General features: G+C 40.3%; 2 protein-coding genes across 11 annotated transcripts in view; both read left to right on the forward strand.

Moving 5' to 3' along the window:
- Positions 1–13,143, forward strand: part of PLEKHA1 (pleckstrin homology domain containing A1) — a 41,007-nt gene extending 27,864 nt beyond the window's left edge. For 3 of the 9 annotated variants that reach the window (XM_052798724.1, XM_052798725.1, XM_052798726.1), the window contains exons 8-13: positions 837–905; positions 4,077–4,141; positions 4,969–5,032; positions 7,395–7,484; positions 8,592–8,666; positions 10,811–13,143. In XM_052798724.1, the coding sequence (XP_052654684.1) occupies positions 837–905; positions 4,077–4,141; positions 4,969–5,032; positions 7,395–7,484; positions 8,592–8,666; positions 10,811–11,140 (693 nt within the window). In that variant the 3' untranslated portion in view covers positions 11,141–13,143. Of the gene's footprint in view, positions 1–836; positions 906–4,076; positions 4,142–4,968; positions 5,033–7,394; positions 7,513–8,591; positions 8,697–10,810 lie in introns of all 9 variants that reach the window. The other 6 variants (XM_052798727.1, XM_052798733.1, XM_052798730.1 and 3 more) reach the window with 5 other exon arrangements.
- Positions 13,144–20,946: 7,803 nt separating this feature from the next.
- HTRA1 (HtrA serine peptidase 1) overlaps positions 20,947–22,653 on the forward strand; it is a 34,092-nt gene continuing 32,385 nt past the window's right edge. Inside the window, exon 1 of one of the 2 annotated variants that reach the window (XM_052799392.1) lies at positions 20,947–21,452. In XM_052799392.1, the coding sequence (XP_052655352.1) occupies positions 20,987–21,452 (466 nt within the window). In that variant the 5' untranslated portion in view covers positions 20,947–20,986. The remainder of the gene's footprint in view (positions 21,453–22,653) is intronic. The other variant, XM_052799393.1, reaches the window with a different exon arrangement.

A 22,653-nucleotide genomic window follows, 5' to 3' on the forward strand; every position in this document is an offset into this window, starting at 1 on the left:
TGTATTACTTCTTTTCATGACTTTTCTTCAGTGTTATGTTGTTGGAGATGTTTTGGAGAGGAAAAGTTGTGTGCACAGACTTTCACATTATGGTTACTGCATGCAACTAGGAATTCTGCTCTATGCTGATGTAGAGATCCTTACTTCACTTGCTAGAAGCATCTAAATTAAGGCAGAAGTTCAGTGTCTACATGCTTTTTAAATCACTAAAATGTTTAGAAAAAGCTAATTTTTCAGTTCAGAGGAAGAATTATACAACTTGTCAGACTGATTAACACAAGTGGAACTGTTCACGTGATGCCTTGCTAAAAGCAGGAACAGATAGTTCAGATTAAGGAAGATATGCACGCTTCGTGAGTTCTCAGACTCATTTTATCTTGGATTATGAAGCTTCTTTTTGTAACATACCTTTTATTAGTTAAAAATAAACTAGAAACCTTTAATGTACTGTCTTTTAACATTTCTTGTGGGGTATTTGTGCTGCTGAGTTGCTACAGTTTTGGTGGAGATTGTTGAAAAATTCTTATAATAGAAAAGAGTAGCTTCCAGAATTTTTAATTTTTGCAGTTTAAAAAAAAAAAAAAAATTCACTGGGCAGAGTCTTGCAGAATTCTTTTCGGGGCACTAGATATATCTATATACACATGACAAATATATATAATATATATAAATTATAAATATTATAGATGAATAATCATAAATAAATAGGAATTATACAATATAATATTATACATGTAAACTAGAATTATATAAATACATGAATAATATATAACATGTAAGTATATTTTTATTTTATGTGTAAAATACATAAATATTTCTTTATTTTCCTTTAACAGATGAAGAACTGGAAGAGAAGATACTTTCAGTTAGATGAAAACACAATAGGATATTTCAAGTCTGAACTGGTAAGTTTCCAAATATGTGTTATTTTCTGGTGATAGTTGTGAGAAAATATAAAGAAATATGCTTGTATTTGAAAAATGTGCTGTGCAACTCTTAACTCTGTGCTGTAATAACTTTTCATGATTGGGAAGAACAAAAAATTAATAGGGTGGCTGCTAATTCGGACTTCAATCTTCTGTTTGGAAGCCTGTCTGTAGGGCACTGAAGAACAGTAACAGGTTATATTCTACAATCACCCTGATTTTTGTATTAGTATCTTATGTCACTTTGTACTCACATATAATGAATTGTGTTCTTGAAACAGCTGATCATTATGTGCAGAGACAAAACTAATCTTGCAATTCTTAATTTAAAGTTAGAATTATGGGGTGTTTTGTCATACAAATGATGGGATCTTTTCCCACACACTTGTTTCACCAGGGCAGCCAAGGCAGGCAAAGAACTCTGCTGTTCAGAAGCAACGCTTACAGAGTTTGTTTTGGTTTCATGATCTTTCTTCCCCAGTCATCACTCATCAACCTTTTGACCAATTTTGACCAAATGTTAAGTGCCTTCAGGCTTCATTTAAAAATGAAGTGGCTGGTACTGGAGACAGTCTATTTTCCCCCAAAAGGAATCCCACACTTAACAAACACGAGAAGATCTACCTAAGGAATGAAGTCTGAGTTGTAGAGTATTATAAATTAAGGAAAATTGAGTTTACAGGCAAACTGTAAGATGTAAAATGTCAAGAAGCTGAATTTCAGGCTGTTTCTGAAGAGAACTTTTGCTTTACTTTTAATGAGGGAGTATACAACAATAGCAGGAGTTTGATCTTGCATCATTATCTTTGTTAAACTGTCAGCATAACACAATTCTGACTCATTGCCTATAATAAACCTTCTATTTTTATTAAAAAAAAATCTGAGTGCAGATTGCTTGCAAGCAAATTCTAATTCAGTGAAGAATTGTACTGTGTGAGAGTATACTAGAAAGATGGTAGAAATGCGTACACTTTTAGAATTTCATCGTGCTCCTTTCCAGTTTAACTGTTTTGAACAATATAAAGTCTTGTAGTGTCCTCTAGTCTTCAGGCTAATATCCCCTTGCTGCAGTTTGAGGAAGGTACTGGACTGAGCAGCTGTCAGACAACAGGGAAGTAGATCCTGCTTCACAGTTTTTACTGAAATTATTTTTTTTCCATTTTAAGAGAGTCATCCCTCTTCAGGGAAATACGTACTGAATAGATAGAGAATATAGTGTCCTTTTATTGGTTAACCAAAGAATTCCATGGTTAGGAAACCTAATAATGATAATCATGTTTCATATAGTTTTTTAAACAATTAGCATCTGCCTTCTCTGAAACATACATGTTGGAGAGACATTTAATCCATACTGGAAAGAGCAAAACTTTCACAGGATGCAGCCCACCAAGAAGAAAACACCTGCAACAACTTAACTGTATGTCCATCAGACTTTTATTTATGTCCTACAAACACAAAAAGCATAAAGTTGTCTCTTCTGAAGATTTCAAGTGGTGAACGATTTCTTTCAGGAATGTGTAGGACCTCCTGTTCCTAATGAGACTAATATAAAGATATGAAAAAAGTTCAAGAGTGATTGTTTGTCATGCATTTGTGGTTAAGGTGGCTATGGCATGGAGGTCATATTCAGCTAGTGTAGCATCAGACATTTAATTCTGGAAAAATTCTTCCTGTTGGACTTCAGTTCCCAATAGCTGCAGACTTCAGTCAAGTATGGCTCTTTCTTGAAGTTAGTTTGTCTTGACAGCCAGCCTGCTCACCAGTACTTCAAGTGACTCTTGAGGTGCTGTTGTTTTGCATTTGTGGAAATTTGAGTTCTCTGCTCTCAAAAATGTAAAAACTGTTTGGGGTTTTTGGTTGTTTTTTTTTAAAATTGAAAAATGTGTAGATTCTGGGCATTTTTTTGTTGTGGTGGTTTGGTGTCGTGGCCCGTCCCTTCCTGTCAATGATCTCCTCTTTTCAGTTTGAGGAAGAACCCCTGTCAGTCTTCAGGTGGAGCATAGTGGAATACAGGCAATATCAGACTCCGAAAATTATAATTTCTGAGCTGAGGTCTTCCCTGCAACAGGTGTCTGTATTCCAAGGATGATCTTGCCATTCACATTTGATGTATTACTTTGAAAACTGTTGTAATGGATGAGTGAATGTAGGAAGACCAGGGAGGGGAAAGGGGGAAGAGGGGCAAAATAACTGAAAACATTGAGTTTTAAACTCTGTACATCTGATCTGCTATAGAGACAAGTGATCTAATGAAAACTGACATTTGAGGATGGTTATATTTGGGTGACATTCGCTGTTTGCTATAACAACATAAATCTCTTAAGTATATGTAATAGAAATTGTAGAGAAAGTAATCATTCCAGAGTTGACAGCTTTTGTTTTGTCTATAAGCTGAAGCCAGCTGAAGTAGTCCATTGTAACATTGCTTAAATAAAACACATTAGGAGGTAAAGTAAGTTGTTGTTTGTGTTTTACTGCAACAACCACAGGAAAATAATAGTATGTATGACATTACGTTGTCATGGCAAAAGTGAAAGTATTTCTGTTTGAATGTTCTCACTTTTTTTCCTGTTCTGTGAAACTTTGACAGAATTGTAACACTTATTTTTGTTACGGTAACAGAATTTTCATATGCTTTAAGAATACTTGCTCTTTTACAGGCTTTGGTACGATTGATTTCTTTGATTATTTTTAATTGTATTAAGTATAGGATACAATTCATCTTATTTAAAGCCATGTCACGCAGTACAATTAACAAAGCATCTTGTATTGTAGCATTTCATAGTAAATTAATATAATCACGATTTTACTGAAATAAGCTGCTTGAGACCAGATTGAATTTTCTGATCTGGTTAGGGGAAGGGGACAGGGCTGGTTGTCTCCGTTATGGTAAGGTGAATGAATGCTTTTGGGTTTTTTACGTCTTGATTTTGCCTCTTCTTCGTTGCAAGTGCCATGGCTGGTTTAATACTTACAGAAGCAAATTAAATTTTGGTTAACATCACCTTTTGCATAAGTGACTGCCTTGAAAGTCTCATTTATGTAAGTCTGGTCCCATCAACTGTCTTAAACTCTGGCTTTTTGACTATATTCTAGTTGTTAGATATGCTCTACTGAAATATTTCTGCTTTTTTTTTTTTTTTTCTCCAGGAAAAGGAACCTCTCAGGGTTATACCACTTAAGGAGGTCCATAAAGTTCAGGAATGCAAGCAAAGGTGAGGACAGAAGCACCGATGTGGTTACATGGGATGTAGTACACTGCTTTGTCATGGCCAGACTGCTCATTGGAAACAATGGAGAACTTTTTAATAACTTCAGTTAATGTATACATGTGTGATGCGCAAGTAGTTTTGTGTATAAAACTGGTTTTGAGGGTTCTGCACTAGTGTGTGTTTCAACTTGTAACATTCAGTAGAATGTAAATGCATTGGATAAGGGTGGAACAAAGGAGTATCATGCAATCATGAGTTAGAGATGCATGGGTGCTGTCTGATCTGAGGCAGCAATTTTAGGAGTCTCTATTCTGCTTATATAATCTCTAAACCTTTAGAGGACATTACCTTATGTTAAATGTCTGAATTTAGATCAGAATGCTCTTCTTCCTGCTGTTTCCCTCCCACCAAATGGCAATATACTAAGGAGTTAATGGCCTTCATAGTAGATTTTCTTGTTTTTAGCAGGCTACTGCTTAGGACTAATACTTTGCGAAGACATAAAAAAATATAAATGTGAAATTCAGCAGAAATTTGACTAGAACATTAAATATTTTTAAACTTAACATGATATGGTTTAGAATGTTCCAATTAGAAATATATATAGTAGCATGCATGCTACTGATAAATTCAGTCTTAGGACTAAAATGAGTAAGAGATGCTGGTTTTCTTTTTCTAGTTGATATTTACCAAAAAAACAACAGTAGAGTGATAAAGAAATACAAAGGTCTTCAGACAACAAATGCTCTAGTTCTCCACATATCCTAGAGTCTTTTTAAAATAGAAAGTCGTACTTGCTGTTGAAGTATTTTTGTGTGTTTCATTTACAGTGATATAATGATGAGAGACAATCTCTTTGAAATTGTAACAACTTCTCGAACCTTTTATGTACAGGTAATTTCTTTTTTTAAACTTTGGGCAAAAACAAGAGACTACTATAATCAAAACAAAGAAGTGCTGCTATTTTGCTTTTAAAGTGGCATTTAACTATGCCATGATTTTCAGAGGGAATGTGATCCTCGTATTTCAGAAAGATGCATGTAAGAAATATTCCACATAACAGCAAGTGTTATGTTGGTAGTGTATGAAAACAATAAACAATAAACCCTAATGGGATTTTGTTGGCATTTGGGTCTTCAGATTCTGTAGGATCAACTCAATATTTTGTCGTACTGAATTTTTACGTATAGTAATTGCGTTCTCAGATTCCAGTTAGTTGCCACATTAAAATATCTCCTAAAGCACAGCAACATTTAGATTTCAGTACCTATTTGGTAATATGTATCCATATGTACTTTATTCACTGCATCCTTAACCATGTCACCTTCTAAATGTTTGGATATCATACAAATCACACAGACTTGCTTTTCCTAGCTATGTGGGAATGGGATGCTTATAGTACTGGAAATAAGTTTTGAGTTTCTCTTGTAGGATCGGAAAGGCCTGTATAGTCCAATTATGGTGGGCTGATGCTGGCTGGGTGCTAGGTGCCCACCAAAGCCACTTGCTCACTCACCTCCTCAGCTGGACAGGGGAGAGAAAATACAACTAAATGCTCATGGGTCGAGAAAAGGACAGGGAGAGATCACTCAGCAATTACCATCATGGGCAAAACAGACTTGACTTGGGGAAAATTAATTTATTGCCAATCAAACCAGAGTAGGGTAATGAGAAATAAAACCACATCTTAAAACACCTTCCCCCCACCCCTCCCTTCTTCCTAGGCTTAACTCCACTCCCGATTTCTCCACCTCCTTCCATCCAGCGGTGCAGGGGAATGGGGGTTGTGGTCAGTTCATCACACGTTGTCTCTGCTGCTCCTTCCTCCTCAGCAGGAGGACTCCTCAATCTTCCCCTGTTCCAGCGTGGGGTCCCTCCCACGGGAGGAAGTCCTCCATGAACTTCTCCAATGTGGGTCCTTCCCACAGGCTGCAGTTCTTCAGGAACTTCTCCAATGTGAGCCCTTCCCATGGGCTGCAGTCCTTGAGGCACAGACTGCTCCAGCGTGGGTCCCCCACAGGGTCACAAGTCCTGCCAGCAAACCTGCTCCAGCGTGGGCTCCTCTCTCCACGGGGCCACAGGTCCTGCCAGGAGCCTGCTCCAGCGTGGGCTTCCCACGGGGTCCCAGCCTCCTTCGGGCATCCCCCTGCTCTGGCGTGGGGTCCTCCCCGGGCTGCAGGTGGATATCTGCTCCACCGTGGACCTCCCTGGGCTGCAGGGGGACAGCCTGCCTCACCGTGGTCTTCCTCAGGGGCTGCAGGGGAATCTGCTCCGGCGCCTGGAGCATCTCCTCCCCTCCTTCTGCACTGACCTGGGGGTCTGCAGGGCTGGGGCTCTTGCATCTTCTCACTCCCCTCTCTGGCTGCAGTTGCACAGGTTTTTTTCCCCCTTTTTAAATACATTCTCCCAGAGGAGTTACCCCCATTGCTGATGGGCTCGGCCTTGGCCAGCGGCGGGTCTGTCTTGGAGCCGGCTGGCGTTGGCTCTGTTGGACATGGGGGAAGCTTCTAGCAGCTTCTCACAGCAGCCACCTCTGTAGCCCCCCCGCTACCAAAACCTTGCCATGCAAGCCCAATACACCAATACAAGCAGTGGTGCCAGATGCTGAGTTTGAGCTGTCCTATAGCAGAACGTAATTGAGTGACATGTTGCAGATATATCTTGCTGGGTGGATGTGCTACTTTATTAAAGCTGCAACCTAATTAGGAGATAGCTTTAGCTTTTTATCTGTCTTTATCCCAGATACGTACACCCTTGGTATTCACTGTTAATCTATTGCATCTTTGTTGGATTGTTGTTCTAAGTAAATGTTCAGCTGACCCCTGACAGAGACTGATTTTTATTTGACTGTAACTCTTCAGTAAATACCTCGTAGAAGTGAAGTGCAGCAGTGACTGAGAAGTACAGAAGTTATGTCATTGACCAAAGTCTGCTACGAGGGGTCGGCAGATCTCCTGTAAGAATTTCTGTGGGCATTTGATTTTTATTTTGCTGAAAGTAAAAATTTGAGTGTAGAATATGCAAATAGTATGAAAATACTTATTTCTTGCTTATTATTTTATAGAACCATATACATATAATAGTAAATTCAGGGTAAGATTTTAAGAAATGTCTGGTTTAAAAAATGGAAGTCCCTATGGCTTTAAATAACAGACTACTAAAGTAGGGTAAGGCTGTCATTTTTATGCAGATGGTCAGGACACCGGGAAAGTTGAGAGTTGATTATGTTAAAGGTAATGCATATTGTTTGATCCAGGCGGACAGTCCAGAAGACATGCACAGTTGGATAAAAGCAATTTCTGGGGCCATTGTAGCACAGCGGGGACCTGGAAGATCAGCAGCTTCCGTATGTTATTCTGAACCTCAGAGAAAATGTGATTAGTTGATATTCATTTGTGCACATGAAGTTCTAGCTGTTTTTTCCTTTTGCCTGTCCTCTATCCTGTCCTGTAGTAATGCAGCACCTTTGCATGAACTTTCATACAGCCTGGCATAAAATACTTTGCGTTTTTAATTGACCACTTATCTTAGTCTTACCTGTATGTAACTTTATGTGCATTGTATTGTCTTGAACACATGGATAATGCAAGTGCTAACCTAGAAAAAAAAAATCTTCTGAGTTCAGTGTGATCTTTGTCACTACTACTAGTTTGGGAGTAAAATTGAAACTTTCTAATTCCTGCGAGGTGTTCCTGCTAATTGCTGAATTTTGCAATCAAATGACAATATCCTGATTTGTTTTTAACAGCTCTTAGCTACTAAATTGTCATTCTCTGTTGTCGATAATTTATTCTGTTGCAGATACAGATTCAAATTTAAAGTAACTTCTCTAAGAGATCTCTGCTCGCATGAATTAGTTTTTGCTGTTGGAAACGTAGTGTGAATACCATCTAGCATTACTGAACTGAGGCACTGTGACAAATCTTAATATTTGTGAAGCCATGTGGATGCTAACATTTCATACATACTTGCATTTAAACTGTATTAGATGTTCAGTACAAAGTACATTAACTTGTGAACAGTGAATGTTACTGTAGTGTCACAGTGTCTCCAAGTATGTCCAGATTTAACATGGAATACTTTACAGTTCAGATGTTGCAAGCTATGGTTTTCATTTTCTGGCTGTGGGATGTTTTGTAATAAGCTGAATATATCATTACCCCCATAATCTAAAATCTGATAATTGAAATCTGGCTTTTGACTACACATTTGCATTGGTGCTGTGTTTCTGTTAATTCAATCTAAGCTCTCAATTATTTTTTGCAGCTGGGAGCTGCTTCATGCTTTTAAATAAAATTTCCTATCGGAAATTTTGTTTCTTTTTGGGGGAATGAAAATATGCAGATAACTCTTCCTTGTATATGCTTTTTTTGTGGGGCTAACTGAGCAATCTAGCTGTTACTGTCTGCATCACTTCTTTTTCCCCTCTCTTCTCTTCTTTCCCCAAGTATAGGTTACTCTAATCTTAGCTTTGCACTGTGTTCCAGATGCGGCAGGCCAGAAGGCTGTCGAATCCTTGTATACAGAGGTATACATCAAGAACTGGTGAATGCAGCACGTATGTGGGCTCTCATGTAAACTTGCCTTCTTAACGGAGGGCTAGGACTAGAGACTAATTTGCACTATAAAAAACTAAAAATAATGCTACCTGTTGCCATTACCATTACTGAAAACTAACTCATAAATTATATCATTCACTTACAGGTTTGCACTGTTTTTTCTTACTTTTAAAATAATTGGAAATTAAAAATGGCAAAAACATGTATTTATACTTCAAAGCATACTATATGTTTAAACGTAAGTTATGTGATGTCATTTTAATAGGAAAGTATTAAACCTAATTTGCATGAGAGTTCATATTTCCATTTTACTTTACATTTTTTTGAAACTGCGCAAAAGCAAAATTAAATTTAAGCTACCCACAAACTAATACAGATGCGTGCACACAAAAAATGCACGTCGTAACTCCAGTAATTGGAAGGATAATGTTGTAGCCTGATTTGCATGGCTTATAAGTCTCTGCATGAAATTATTAGTTCAAACATAGAAGCATTATAATGTATAATCGGTACGCTGTTCGAAGCAGTACACCTTAGGAGTAATGCAGCAGCATAGTCTCTTAACTGTGAAATTACAGTCAGTGTGGGTAGTAAAATCTGAGCATCCTTCAGTTCAATTTAGCAAAAAGTTTATTATAGAGACCTTGTCCTAATATCCCTTATTTTTGTCCTATTTGTTGTACTAAAATTATTAATACTAAGAAGAATAGTAGGGAAATCGCTGAATCATATGTTCTCCTAAATCAAATATTTTTCTTAAAGTGGAGTATCAGGTCAAGTATGAAATAAGGCAATGTAAAAAATGTGAAATACTTCACTGAGATTGAACACAAAACTGAAGTCCAAAAAAAGTTGCACAGCTCCTTCACCCAATGATATTAGTTAATTTACAAAAAGAAATACAGTAGTACTTAGCGGAATCCATTATGATTAAATTTCTGAATGCATGTCATAGCATTCGAAAAGAAACTTGGAAAACTGCTGTGAAAAAATAAGTGTTTCATTTAGGATGTATATTTGCATCTTGGACACACATCTGTGATGGTTTTTTTGCTAACAAATGTGCTTGAAAAGTGACTTGATTTGTGTACGCACATGGGTTCGCGGATTTCTTTAGTTCACGTACTAACACTGGTGATGGCAGAAGTGGCAGCAGCTGCAGCTCCTAATGCATGCAGAGGGAAGTATTTACTGCATCATCACACATCATTTTGATCATATCATTTAACACTGTATCCAGCGCTGGTTTAGATATCCTTAGGTATGTGATACATCCTTACAGAGCTGATAGATATGATGAAGAACCTGAGGAATTTTTTGTTCAGGAGATACAGCTGGAGGTCAGGGAGGATATCCTAGGACATCTAAAATGGCACTCTGTACCTATGCTTTAGACATCTAAATCATTCCTAGGTAGTCTGGGAACTTCTTTCTATCACTAAGTAAATGGTGGAAGATAATTTTTACAGTATCAATCTAATAGAGTTATGTAAAGGTCAACAGAATGGCAGTTAATAATAAACACAAGAAAATAACTTGACAATTAGAAGGAATAGCTTAAAGATCAGTTTCCATTAACTTTGGAAATTGTTACATAGTCTCGATAGCATAAAATAGTTACTATTTTTGTTTGGTCCCTGGAACAATTCGGGAGATTGGTACCCCAAGAAGAGGGAACTGTAACATGTGCATTACTTCAGGATTTAGGATACGAGTGCCTGATGTATATGAATACCTTTGAATACATTTTTCTCTTGGAAAGATGTCACTTTCAATGGCCTTTAAAGTGTTATCTTCAAAAGGTTACTTAGCATCTTAGTAAAATGAGAAGCCTCAATTTGCTGGACTATATTATAAAGTCTAAAGAGATGCTGAGCTTGATTTGAGAAATTTAATTTCCTCAAATGAAGAAACTGATGTTGCTGTCACATACTGCTGTAAGCTCACATTTAATAATACACCACCTTGAGAAAGCACCTGCCTCCTGCTGCTGTGGCTGATGCTTCGCTTTGTGTATTTTCTGCCTTGAATTTTTTTTCTGAGTGAAATCTCAAATTGCATCTTTCCAACATGACGTCAGTTACTTCTTCTGACATGTGCTTTTCTTTTCCAGGAGCATACCGAGTCTTCTTCCGAACCCAACCATGCTCTCCGTTCTGCCGTCCCAGCCCCAGCCACCTCACATTCCACAGCCACTCACGGCAGCCCTCTGGTCCCAAACCCTCACGCCAAATACCCTGCCTTGGAGAAGCGAGGATTTCACGAATCTTTTACCAAGGCCAAGCCAGGGAGCTACAAGATCCAGGTTGTCGCTCCAAGAGAATCAGCTCCCAAAGTGACTGAACGGGGCCTCTTGGAACCCCAAAGTAAAAATGGCACTCAGGAACAGGATTCTGGCCCTGTGGATCTGGATGATGCAAGCCTTCCAGTTAGTGATGTGTAGTGATGGAAGTGTTTGGAGAATGATCCATTTGTTCGGTCCTCTGATTTCCTTGCTCGGACTTTTAACCAAAGAAAATTATAGGAAATGAGAACAAAAAACCGGAACACTGATTTTTATATATGTATGTGTGTGTTTCTGTGCACACATGTGTATATATAATATGTTTGTATATTGCCTTTCAGCTGACGGTCAGAAATGGACCTTATGCGTTTTCTCAAAGCCTGACAGTAAATCACTTACTAGGGAGGGGCCAAACTGCACAATTTAGGAAAAAAAAAAAAAAAAGACAAAAACAAAAAAGTACTTCTGCAAGTAAGCAAGGTACCAGCAATTTGTCATTCCTAATCTGGCAAATTTACTAAATTTACAACTAATGTTATATTGTGGAGAACTTACTGCCAACAAATGTGATTATTTAATTTCATTTTGAACTACAGTAAGATTTTAGGCATAGATGAGAATTGTTTCTCTCCATGACTTTCAGATACCAGGAAATGCAGAAAATGTTTCTTCTGTTCTTTAGGATCAACAGTGTCAACTGATTTGTTACCAGAACAAGAATTCTGAACTCCCTTGGAATTCTAATTATGGTGCTGTAAAATTTCCACTAAAATAATATTTTGAATAGTCAGCCTATTTTTGATGCACTCCTAAAGGTGGGTTATAACTTTTTGCACATTTGGATTTTAATGGACTGCATGTAATGGTGTTTTGGAGGGGGGAGAAGAGAAATTGGACTTTCAAATTTGGACACTTTAGATCTTTTGAACCAAGTAAGGGTTTATATTGTGTTACATTAGGCTTTGCAGCAATCTTTTTTTTAAATGTCTAAACGTATCATTTGATTACTGTTTTGAGAATGGTTTTCTTATCAGTGCTTTGTGAACAGTTCTTGTTTCTGTATTGATCAGTGGAAGACCTCCTCGTTTAGTCTTGTCATTATTGGTACTGAACTGTTCATAGTCATGCAATTGTGGCCTATAACTTTTGGTGCACTAATAATCTTAAGTGCCTGTGTTTTTTCTCACATTGTTGAAACACTTTTGAATTAGTTATGTACACAAACCATTCTTAATGGTTTTGAACGTTGGCTTGGAGTTGTTCTAAATAGCATAGTTCGAAACAGCTATTTAAAATAGAAGACTTATGCTAGGGATACCAGTGTTCTGGTATTGCACCTACTAGCTGTGCAATATGTTTTTAAAAAATGAATAGTTGTTTGTGTACACTGTGTTATGGGGCTTCAGTGATGCAAATGAAAACCTTTACATTTCAAGTATTGGATTAGATTGTGTACTTTTCATCATTTTTGAAAAATGTTTGCTTTAATCAAAACCCCACAAATATCTCATGCTGCTGCTTATTGTGATTCAGATTGTCCAGCTTTGCGATACTTTTTTCTTTTTGTCTACTGGAACCTAAGATAGATACCGTATAAGTCCATCTTCTCTCCAACTTCCAAACTGACTTCCTGCTTGAGAGGTATGGATGGCTTTACCACAATAATTTGTTGATCCAAGGATAGAATAATTGGTGTCATATAAGAATGAGATACCATCTAATTTCAAAACTTTAAATTATATCAGCACCTTTTTTTTTTTTTTTTTATCCATAAGCTAACTAACCACTGTCTTAAGGCAGTGGTGTTTGTAAATTACTGGTTTTGTTTGACTCTTTAGATATATGTGAAAACTACCACAGAATTGGAAGTTACTGTAAATGTCTGTACTAGTATTGTAGGTTTTAACTTCTATAAAGATAAAACAATAGCTCTTCAAAAGCTTATTTTTTCATAAATACATTCTGTGTGGAAGACACTTTGCATTGAAATATTTTTACTGTAGTCTAACATCTGAAATCACTTGCTCTGGTACAGCTTTCACACTGCATGTTCATTTTATTATATTTTGGTATTGGCAGTTTTACACATTGGGTGGAGGTAAAGCAGCTCCATTATGGGACTTACAAAAAGAGGAAAAAAAAAAAAAGAAAAAAGAAAAGAACTACTGTTGTAGTTCAGTAGCACAGGGAAATATTTGTGGTTGGTAATTGTCAGGGTCTCCTATTTATCAGTACTTTTATAAATCTATGAAAATTGTTAAATTATTTTAGAAACAGTGCTGTAAATATGTCACATTTAAATTGTCAATAAATCAGTTTGGGTAACTTAAAATAACATCTGACTGAGTTTCCTTGCACCGTGTTAAATATTTTATCAGAACAATATATTCCTTTTTAGCATATAAGAGGTCAGATTATCTTTTATCCAGCTCTAACATCTTTTTAATTCTTCAAATCCGATCAGATTGTGTAGCCTAAGAAATTTAACAGAATGAGCTGTCTTTCTTTTACTGTTCTCAGTTTCTTCTGTGGAATTTTTACATGTTGTGCAAGGGAAATCGATCAGGTTTCTTTTGCATCAATGGAAGGGAAGAGGTGATGCATAGTAATGTCAAGTTAACCATTTGGAAACACTCAGGCACCATCTGAAAGGGTAAAAAAAACACCCCAGGAGGACAAAATGTAACATGCACTCTTCTGGTTTTATACCATTGCATAAGAAAGGTTCTCCCTCAAAAATGCTTTCCTGAAATAACGGCACCTATATGACATCTGGAAGCACCTCACTGTCTGTATGGTAGACAGTGTGACGTCATCACACTTGAGTGACTGCATTTCTCAAGTCCGTTTTTCCCTTTTGTGAAGCAGCACGTTTAATCGGTCTGTCTCAACGGGACGCAAGCTTCAGATAAAGAACAGTAATTGAATAAGGTATTTTATATAGGCTGTACACAGTTACCCAAATTCCAGTTGGACTGCGACATCTTCTGACTGTGAATTATTCCAGGTATGTACACATCTCCAGTTAAGCTAGTATCAAAATGTGCATGCCGTTGTCCCCAACTTTTTACTCTGTAACATACGACTTCTAGAGGAGTCACTGCACTGAGTGTCTTGAAGCTTCCATTTTAACCAGTTGCACCACAGGCCAGAGTTGGTATGAAATGTGTATACAATTGTACCTTTGGTAGCCCATCTCCATTTAAACTAGACATTTTCAGTTTTATCCTAACATCACTAAGTTCCAAAAGCAGCCCAATTGCGGCAGTATGGAGTTGAAGTTTCAGTAAGGTCCTTGGTACGCCAAGTTAGATACTAATCCATGTACAGCAATACAGTTTATTCTTCCTAGTAATAAATGTGAGAATAAAATGCAATTACTGGCTGCAACTCAAACTCATTTAAAGGAGCTGAAAATACCGTTTCTAGTTCTATCTTACCGCATGCATCTCTGCTGTTTAGCTTTCAACTTTTTGATCCTCTAATTATTTTCCTAAAAATCTTAGTTACCTTTCCCAGCCAGTTGAGACCTAAACTGTGGTCACTGAAATGACTTGGGTGCTCTGTCTTACTCCCTGCTGTCTTGCATGTTTTCATTTGCTGTGTGCTTGCTGTTGCCCCTTTACTGAAGAGGGGATTGAGTTATTCTTTATGGTTATAGATTTAAACCCACTGTGTTAGAATAAGAAATTTACAGAAATTGTAACTGCTAATTCTGCAGTCCACGTGCCCAAAGGTAACTGCCAAAGGGCAGAACATAGTTTAATAAACGGGCATGTGCCTTAACCTCATGGAATAACAGGATGTCAGCACCACCTAGAGGTCGTGCTCTAGCTTTAAAACTTACTCAAGTCAGGCATTTACTTTTAAGTATATTTCTGAATCTTAAAAATCCATCTTGAAACTGCAGTTTTTAAGTCGCAGGGCTACTCAAAGTTGGGTTGTTTGTTTGTTTGTTTGTTTGTTTTAAACTCTTGCTCCTTGTAAGCTTTGAATAACAGTGGCAGCAAATTGGTTGAAGACAAAACCAAACATCCCTTTCTCCCTGCAGCTTTTGTTTACAATACTGATTTACTCCTGAGGAAGCGATGATGTTATAAGAAAAAAGTGAATAATCTGTTAGCTTGTCCAGTGAATAATGCAAGTGTGAAGCTTCTTGTGATGCTACTGACTGTGGAAAGCAATTGCAGGCAATCAGAGGATAGTAAAAAATAGTTGAAACGGAAGAAATTGAAGAACTGACACTTTGTAGTATGAAAATTCTCCGAAGTAGCAAAACTCAAACCCCAGCATTAACAAAATAAACCAATGACATTTCTGATGTTTTCCTATGATGAACCAGTACAAGAGAAACCTATTGCTGATAGCTAGATAGTAATTCAGTCTCATAAGAGTAGCCTTTTTTGAATGAGAAGCAAGTATCTATGTGTATATATGTATGTTAGATGATTGTATAAAATGCGCTGGCTGAAAATATTAATTATTGCTTGAAAGACGTGCCTATGTCTAGCAGTGGAAGGCAGTAACTTTCTGTACTAAGAGGTTTGGAGCTGAGCTAGCTGACTTTCAATTACTGCAGTTTAAAATTTCTGGAACGTACCTGGGAAACTGGTTAACTAGAGCGATGCAGCTGGTCAGAAGGACCTTTAAAATGGGAGTACAGTCTCTTCAACTACTGGACTGGAAAGGAACTGTCTCTGCTTTTGGTAGGCAAAGTAATGCGAGACAAAGAGTTTGGAGGTAGAGCAGGGTAATTGGGTCTACAGTTTGAAGGGGACTAAACCAGTTTGAAACTTTGTTCTTTACTGAGCTGCCATTTTAATAATTTTACTTTTTGGCTTTGAGGTTTTACAATTGCATATATATGTTCAGAAGTCAAAATTCTATACAGAAATGAGTTAAAGTGCATGCGGCATCGCAGAGTATCGCCCGTCATAAAAATGGCTGTATTAGTAGAAAATGTTGATATTCAAAGGCTAATTTTTTTAGGCTTTATAGGAAGTCTATATTATAATGGATGGAGAAATTAGTGAGCACACCAAAAAGGTGCACTCTGAAGGTGTGGGTCAGAAATATTACTGTTCTTATAAGGATTCCATATTAATCTGAGGTGGGGGAGAGGGAAGAAATGAAAGGGGAAATTTGGACAGAGCATTTTTAGTCTAAAAGTTAAAATGAAATAAAAAAATAGAAGCTCTCTGTGCTATGTATAGTTTTACCTTTTATCAGTTTTATTTAGTATCTTCATCTGTATTTTGGACCACAATCTATATAACTATTTGATGCTTCAAGCCAGTAAGCTGCTAAAAGTGTTCTGAGATCTTTCATTGAAGTAACGAAGGCTACTGTCTGGAAAAATTAAGCGTTGAGTCCTATTCTAACTGAATCATGTCCCAAATGTCTGCCTTGTTTTTTCGCTTCAGATTTTCTGTGCAACCTCTCTGAGAAAAAGAACCTGGTACTCATTTGTAAAGGCACTGTGTAATGGTGTAGTAGTAGTCGAATATTGCTCTTCTAAGTGGTACCTTTTGACACTGTAATTAGGGATTTACATTTAAAACAACACTGTAATTTTGCATATCTATGCATAGTGAACACATCTTTTAAGAATTTAAACCTCTCTGTTGGACTACATTCCTAATGCCCCCATTCTCCTGATGATAACTAGGCACATCAGGAGACCTAAGTAATATCTTTTCTCAACAGGTGGGTGTCAACTGCATGTTTTCATAGCAGTGCATTCGTTTTCTATAAATTAAGTAATTTATGAAGCTTCAACGCTTGTTCTACAGTCCCTGCCTGTAGTGTAATACTTGTACTCCTAGTTGTAAGGTTGCCCTCTGACATGGAGGGGAAAAAAACACGTGTATACAAATACATATTTAATTTGTTCAGATTAGCAATTGTTTCTTGGGGCAGTTGCTTGGTGTCCTGTGAGGCTTTACAGAAGACACCCTGATCGTTCATTTATTTTGTAAATTATGCCAGCAGCTATGCTTGTCAAGCACCAGGGCTGAATTCATATCTGGAAAAGAGTATGTAGTTTTAAACTCCCTGGTTTGCAGCCATTCTCTTTCAAAGTAATGGCACTTTTTCTGTATGTAGCGATGAATCCAGCATATGTTTTTTTTAAAAGCTTTTATTTTTTAATTAAAAAAAAAAGTAAATATTTGTTTAACAAAACAGAGAAGTCCTGCAAAGTAGAGAAGTCCTGGGGTTTTGGGAGGTGGGGGTAGGGGTGTTACACCCTGGCCAAAAGTATTTAGGACAGCATAAATTTTCCCCTAGAAAATCTGGGAGAAAGCCATTAATGAACGAAGCAAAACGATAACGCAGTCATAATAAACCTAGAAAAGCTTTCTGCGAAGTCCAAGCTGTTTTAAGTTTGCTCAGAATATAGGCATTCTGGTCATCTCAAACTTCCCCAATCCTCTTTTCTGGCCAGGACCCTTCTAGCCCCAGACTGTAACGTTAACCCCTTATTCTCCTGCCAAGTGTACTCTTTTCTTTCCATCCTTTACTTGCTCCTTGCTTCCCACCCTTCCCAGGTGCTTACTCCAAAGCCACCTCCTCGGCACCCCCCTGTGCGGTAGCAACGTAAGAAAGGAAACCACTGGAGGTAGCAGCTCTTAACACAAGGTGTTTTGCTGCTTTCTGAAACTGAAATTTCAAAGGCAGTAAATGATACATCTTGGGTGACGTGGCGATCATCTTCATGGGCATCCAGGAAAACTTGTTTTCGTAATAGGTAATATAAAGCATACGGTCACGCTGCAGGAAAGGCTGATCTCTTCTGTCCTGACCCCTACTGAGAGTAAGGCTGAGGCTGAATGTCGGGGCAAATTCTGGATCGCCGACAGCAGTAGCCAAACTTTTCATACCTTCAGAAGAATTTGTAGCATGTGATCTCTAGACGCAGCCTCCTATCATCGAGTTCCCTTTGAAAAGTAGGAGATGAAATATTTTACTAGTAAGTCTCTCAAGTGTTAAGTATTTTTCAGACCACGGTTTTGGTGTCTCTGAGTATTGATAAATGTCTGCTGGCGTGGACAGCCATTCTGTGTGAAAACGTTACGATGGGGCAGAAATAATTATTTCTGGGTTTACAGCGCCTTTCAGGTGTAACGCACTTCTACGCAGATTAGATGGGTAATTAACAAATATATTTGTCAGTAAATTAAGTTATGAAACCCTCAAAGACTTATCTCGGTTATTCTGGAAAGTGAGGTGTTTATTTTCAGTTGTGTGCGCGCCCGTGTGAAACCTATAAAATTAGTATTATAAAAAAAATTATATTTTAATACTCAGATTACGATTCACATCCTTACCTGGTTTAAGAAACAAAAAACATAACAGCAGAAGGTCCTCAATACTAGTCTCTGCTAATTAATTAGAAGTCAACTGCTAATTGACGGTTTTCACTTAAGACCTTGGGATATATTTTATTTCCTTTGCAGTGTTTAACCCTTGTCTGTCTATCAACAAATGTACTTCCCTTTTCTGTTCTGTTTATTTAAGAAAAAATATTGGCTAGTGTATCACAGGTCTTCAGTAGTCTGTCAAAGAGGTTGAAGCTGATAGTGCTGGCTGATTTGTGCAAAAAAATAATCATACATCACAGAAAAGATAAATATACTTTCAAGCTTCTGTGCGAGAACACCATAAACTTGCAGTAGTTCTTGAAGTAGTTATATATGTAGCTGAAGATTTGCAAACTTTGTAAGATGAACAGTTAAGTAACCACTTTATACTTTCATGGATTAAAAACTCCTTTCTTGAGGCAAGGATGCATTCACTTTATTTAGGTTTTGAACTAGGGTACTGACTTACTAAATTTTAACTATTCCGAGGGGGGTTCTGTCAACAGGGCTTTTGTTAATCTATTTTGAGCCTCTCTTCATGCCTTGCCTTTGCTCCCTGGAATGACTGATGTCAAAGGATACCAAGCTAAAAAAGACACAAACATCCATGGAGAGAGGAAGACTGAACAAGGAGCTTTCCCACTACCTGTGATTTTTTTCCTACCTAGGGAGATAAGGCTGCAATGGCTTCAAACAGTAAGTTATCTGACAAAGGCAATGTGACAGAAAAGCAGATAGCCTTTCTGGGCGGGGTAGGACTAAACCCCACAGTAATTCACTGGTCTTTGAATATTTTGCTTCTGCTTCTAAATAGGAGCTTATAAGATCTTTTCTGAACCTATACATTTTTTTTCCTATAAACTATTCATCTTTCCTTAAAGACTTGTCTTTTTTTAAAAGGGGGGGGGGGAAATGAAACCCCGAAGCTCATTAAAAGTAGCCAATAAATAATGGATAAACAATAAATAATTTGGAAACACTACCATGGTATCTATCCATATTTTATATATATATATATACACACGCACATACACACACACAAATATTTTAAAAATATTTAAAATTGTAAACATTTTTGAACTTTTTCTTGGACTTTTTAACACTGTAATGATTTTAATACTAAGGAATTTTCGCTGTGAGTTGTTCCAGATTACTACTTTACTATTTTGGTCACTTCAGAAGTGAAGTAATTCTCCTGAAATCTCTTTTCTTGCACAGCATAGGAGTTACTGGAAAACAGCAGATGTAAGGGGTTGGTACTGGATCTTTTATTGGCAACGTTGGAGTCTACGTGGTTTCCCACCCTCAGGTACTAAACCAAGCAGTTAAGTAAGTTTTGCACATTTGTGGGTTTGTGGTCACAGTTGGATAAGATTTTATATTGTTCCCTGGAACAATTAGGTTTGCATTCTGACACTTGGGATGCTGTGCTTCCACCTGCTTGGGTGGCTCGTTGCTAAAGATTATTCCACTTTTCCTAGGTGAAAAGACTTTGTATCCTTCTGTATTAATGTAGTCAGTGGCACCCTCAGTTTCTTAGTCGCAGCTCATCTTAACAGTTAACAGCATTTCATCTTGCCTAATGGTTTGTAAAGTTTGTTAGGCCCTTGGTTATCGGGTGCCTGATAAAGATACACTTAAATAATTACAGGTTGGTAGTCTGTTCAAAAGTTTAATCGGCTCGTAATTGAAAAATCGGCCGTGCTCGATTTCCAGCTATTAGTTCTTGTTATACCTTTCCCTACTAGCTTTGGAAATGATGTCTTTTTTTCTAGGAAGGTGCTTGCGTGTGATTAAACTGCCTTGTGCGTGCTAAAAGAGCATATGGCGAGAAGGCCTCTGTCTATAGGTTGGGGTTTTTTTTTTCTTTTTTTTTTTTTTCCCTGCCGGCTGATTAACCTTCTGCTAATTGCTAGCACCCACCTTGCCCTGAGGCTCCGAGAACCTCCGGAGCAGCGAGGGGCGAGCAGAAGCGACCCGGCAGGAGCTGCCTTCCTCCTCCTCCTCCTCCTCCTCCTCCTCCCCGGGCCGGGAACTTCTCAGGCCGCCGCAGGCGGGACTACCGGGCGTTCCCGGCGGGGATGCCGGGCATTTGCATACATTTGCATGGACCGTTTCACTTTTCCTACCGGGGGACCGCCTGGCGGCCCTGCCCTCCTTATCTGCTCTTCCACCCACCTTCTTATCAGCCAGAGAAATCACCGGCCCTTCCTTCTTTCGATGCCCCTTTCTCGTAATTCCTGAAGTGGGGAAGAGTGCTCGACCCCCCCCCCCCCCCTTGTTATCCCCCTTTCCGCGGCTTCACCCGCGGCCAAGTTTTAACAGCTCCCTTCAATTTGCCCCAAAAAGGCGACGGAGGGGGGGGGGGGGCGGGGAGAGTGGGTCTGGCTGCCGGCGGTGCGGGGGGGGTTGTCACGGCCCGGGGTGGGTGTTACGGCCCGGGGTGGGTGTCACGGCCCCGGGGGGGTTGTCACGGCCGGGGGTGGGTGTCACGGCCCGGGGGAGGCCGTTCCCGCCGCCCCGCCCCGCCGCCCGCCCCTCACGTCCCGTCGTCGTCGTCCCCCTCCCCTCCTCCGCCCCACTAAAAGCCGCCCGCCCGCCTCGCCGCCCTCACCGGCCCCGCTCCTCGCCTCGCCTCGCCGCCATGCCGCTGTGGGGCTGGAGCCTGCTGCTGGCGGCACTGCTGCCCGCCGCCGCCACAGCCGCCCCCCCGCCGCCGCCCGCCTGCCCGGAGCGCTGCGAGCGGTCCCGCTGCCCGCCTCTGCCCTCCTCCTGCCCCGGCGGGGCCGTGCTGGACGGCTGCGGTTGTTGCCGCGTCTGCGGGGCCGAGGAGGGCGAACCCTGCGGCGGGCCCGGCGGGGGCGGGGGGGGACCGCCTTGCGGTGAGGGGCTTGAGTGCGTCGTGACCCCCGGCGGCGGCGTGCCGGCTTCGGCCACCGTCCGCAAACGGGCGGCCGCCGGGCGCTGCCTGTGCTCCAGCAGCGAGCCGGTTTGCGGTAGCGACGCCGTTACCTACGCCAGCCCTTGCCAGCTGCGGGCCGCCAGCCGCCGCGCCGAGCGGCTCCGCCAGCCGCCCGTCATCGCCATCCAGCGCGGAGCCTGCGGGCAGGGTAAGGGCAGGACCGGGCTGGGAGCGGGACGGGGACGGGAGGGGGGGGGGTTGTGTGCGGTCCCGGCCCCCGGGGTTTGGTCCCGTCGTCCCGGGTGAGGACCCTCGGTCCGGGGTTCCCCTCGCCGGTGCGTCCTTTTTCGGGAGAGGGGAAGGGAGCGAACAGCTCCCGGTTGGTGAGGACCGAAGAAAAGGGCTGGCCTTGGCTCCGGTTTGGTATTCCGAGTCCAGTGAGAAACTAGAGCAAGAATGCGCTGTTTGTCTTCGTCTGCCCAGCGGCAGGGGAAAAACAGCCCTATAGCCAACTTTAAACGCCCCCCCCCCCCCCCCCCAGAAGCCGTGCAAACTGGGGGGGGGGGGGGGGAACTGGTTGCAAAGCTCCAGAAGCCGGTAGGGACGAGGACCCGGGTCCGGCAAAGTTTGGAGAAATATATGAGCGCGCTCCCTCCCACCCAGGCGCTTTGTCACGGAGAAATGCCCCGGGAAATAAAGCCAGGAATGTAAGAAGCTGTTAAAACCCGACGGCAGCAAATGAGTGCGGCGTGTCCGTGTCGGCAGAGCAGGCAGCTGGCCGCCTTTGCCCGTTTGAGCAGATGCGCTCTGATTATTAATAATAGATTCGCTGGAGAGGGGGGTGCTTGTAACTAAACAGCGTGTTCAGCTGACTTTGGGGTTTGTTTGGGTTTTGGTGAGGATTTTTTTTTTTTTGAGGAGGAGGATGGGAGTGGCCGTCGAGAGGTAACAATATAGCTAGTAGTATTTTTCCTTCAGTATTATTATTATTATTTAGTTGTTTTGGTCGAGTCGGGCGTAACCGGAGTGTACTCGGAGGCGCAGGACGGATGCTAATTATTTGTAAACCATGTAAAGACACATTGCTGGGTTATGAAACTGTGGCTCTGCAGATGGAGTTGCCGGAGTGAACAGCCCGCTGAAGTGTTCAGTCTTGCAGGAATGATGAGGGCGGGATGTGGCACCTCAAGGCAAAACCGTGCTGGGGGATGAACAGGGGGATGACCTGTACAAGATGCAGCCCCTGACACAGGCTGGCTTAAACCTTCTTCTAAGCTAAGGCTGCATATTGTTTCCAAGCCATTTGGCACGTTTAGGGGGTAATATGTAAAAATGAGCGTGAATTAAGCCTTTATTCTGAAGTTAATAGTAAGTCAGTGCTGTGTCACTGAGGATTGTTTTTTTTTGGT

The sequence above is a fragment of the Harpia harpyja genome, chromosome 10 (assembly GCF_026419915.1).
Source record: "Harpia harpyja isolate bHarHar1 chromosome 10, bHarHar1 primary haplotype, whole genome shotgun sequence".
Lineage (NCBI taxonomy): Eukaryota > Metazoa > Chordata > Aves > Accipitriformes > Accipitridae > Harpia > Harpia harpyja.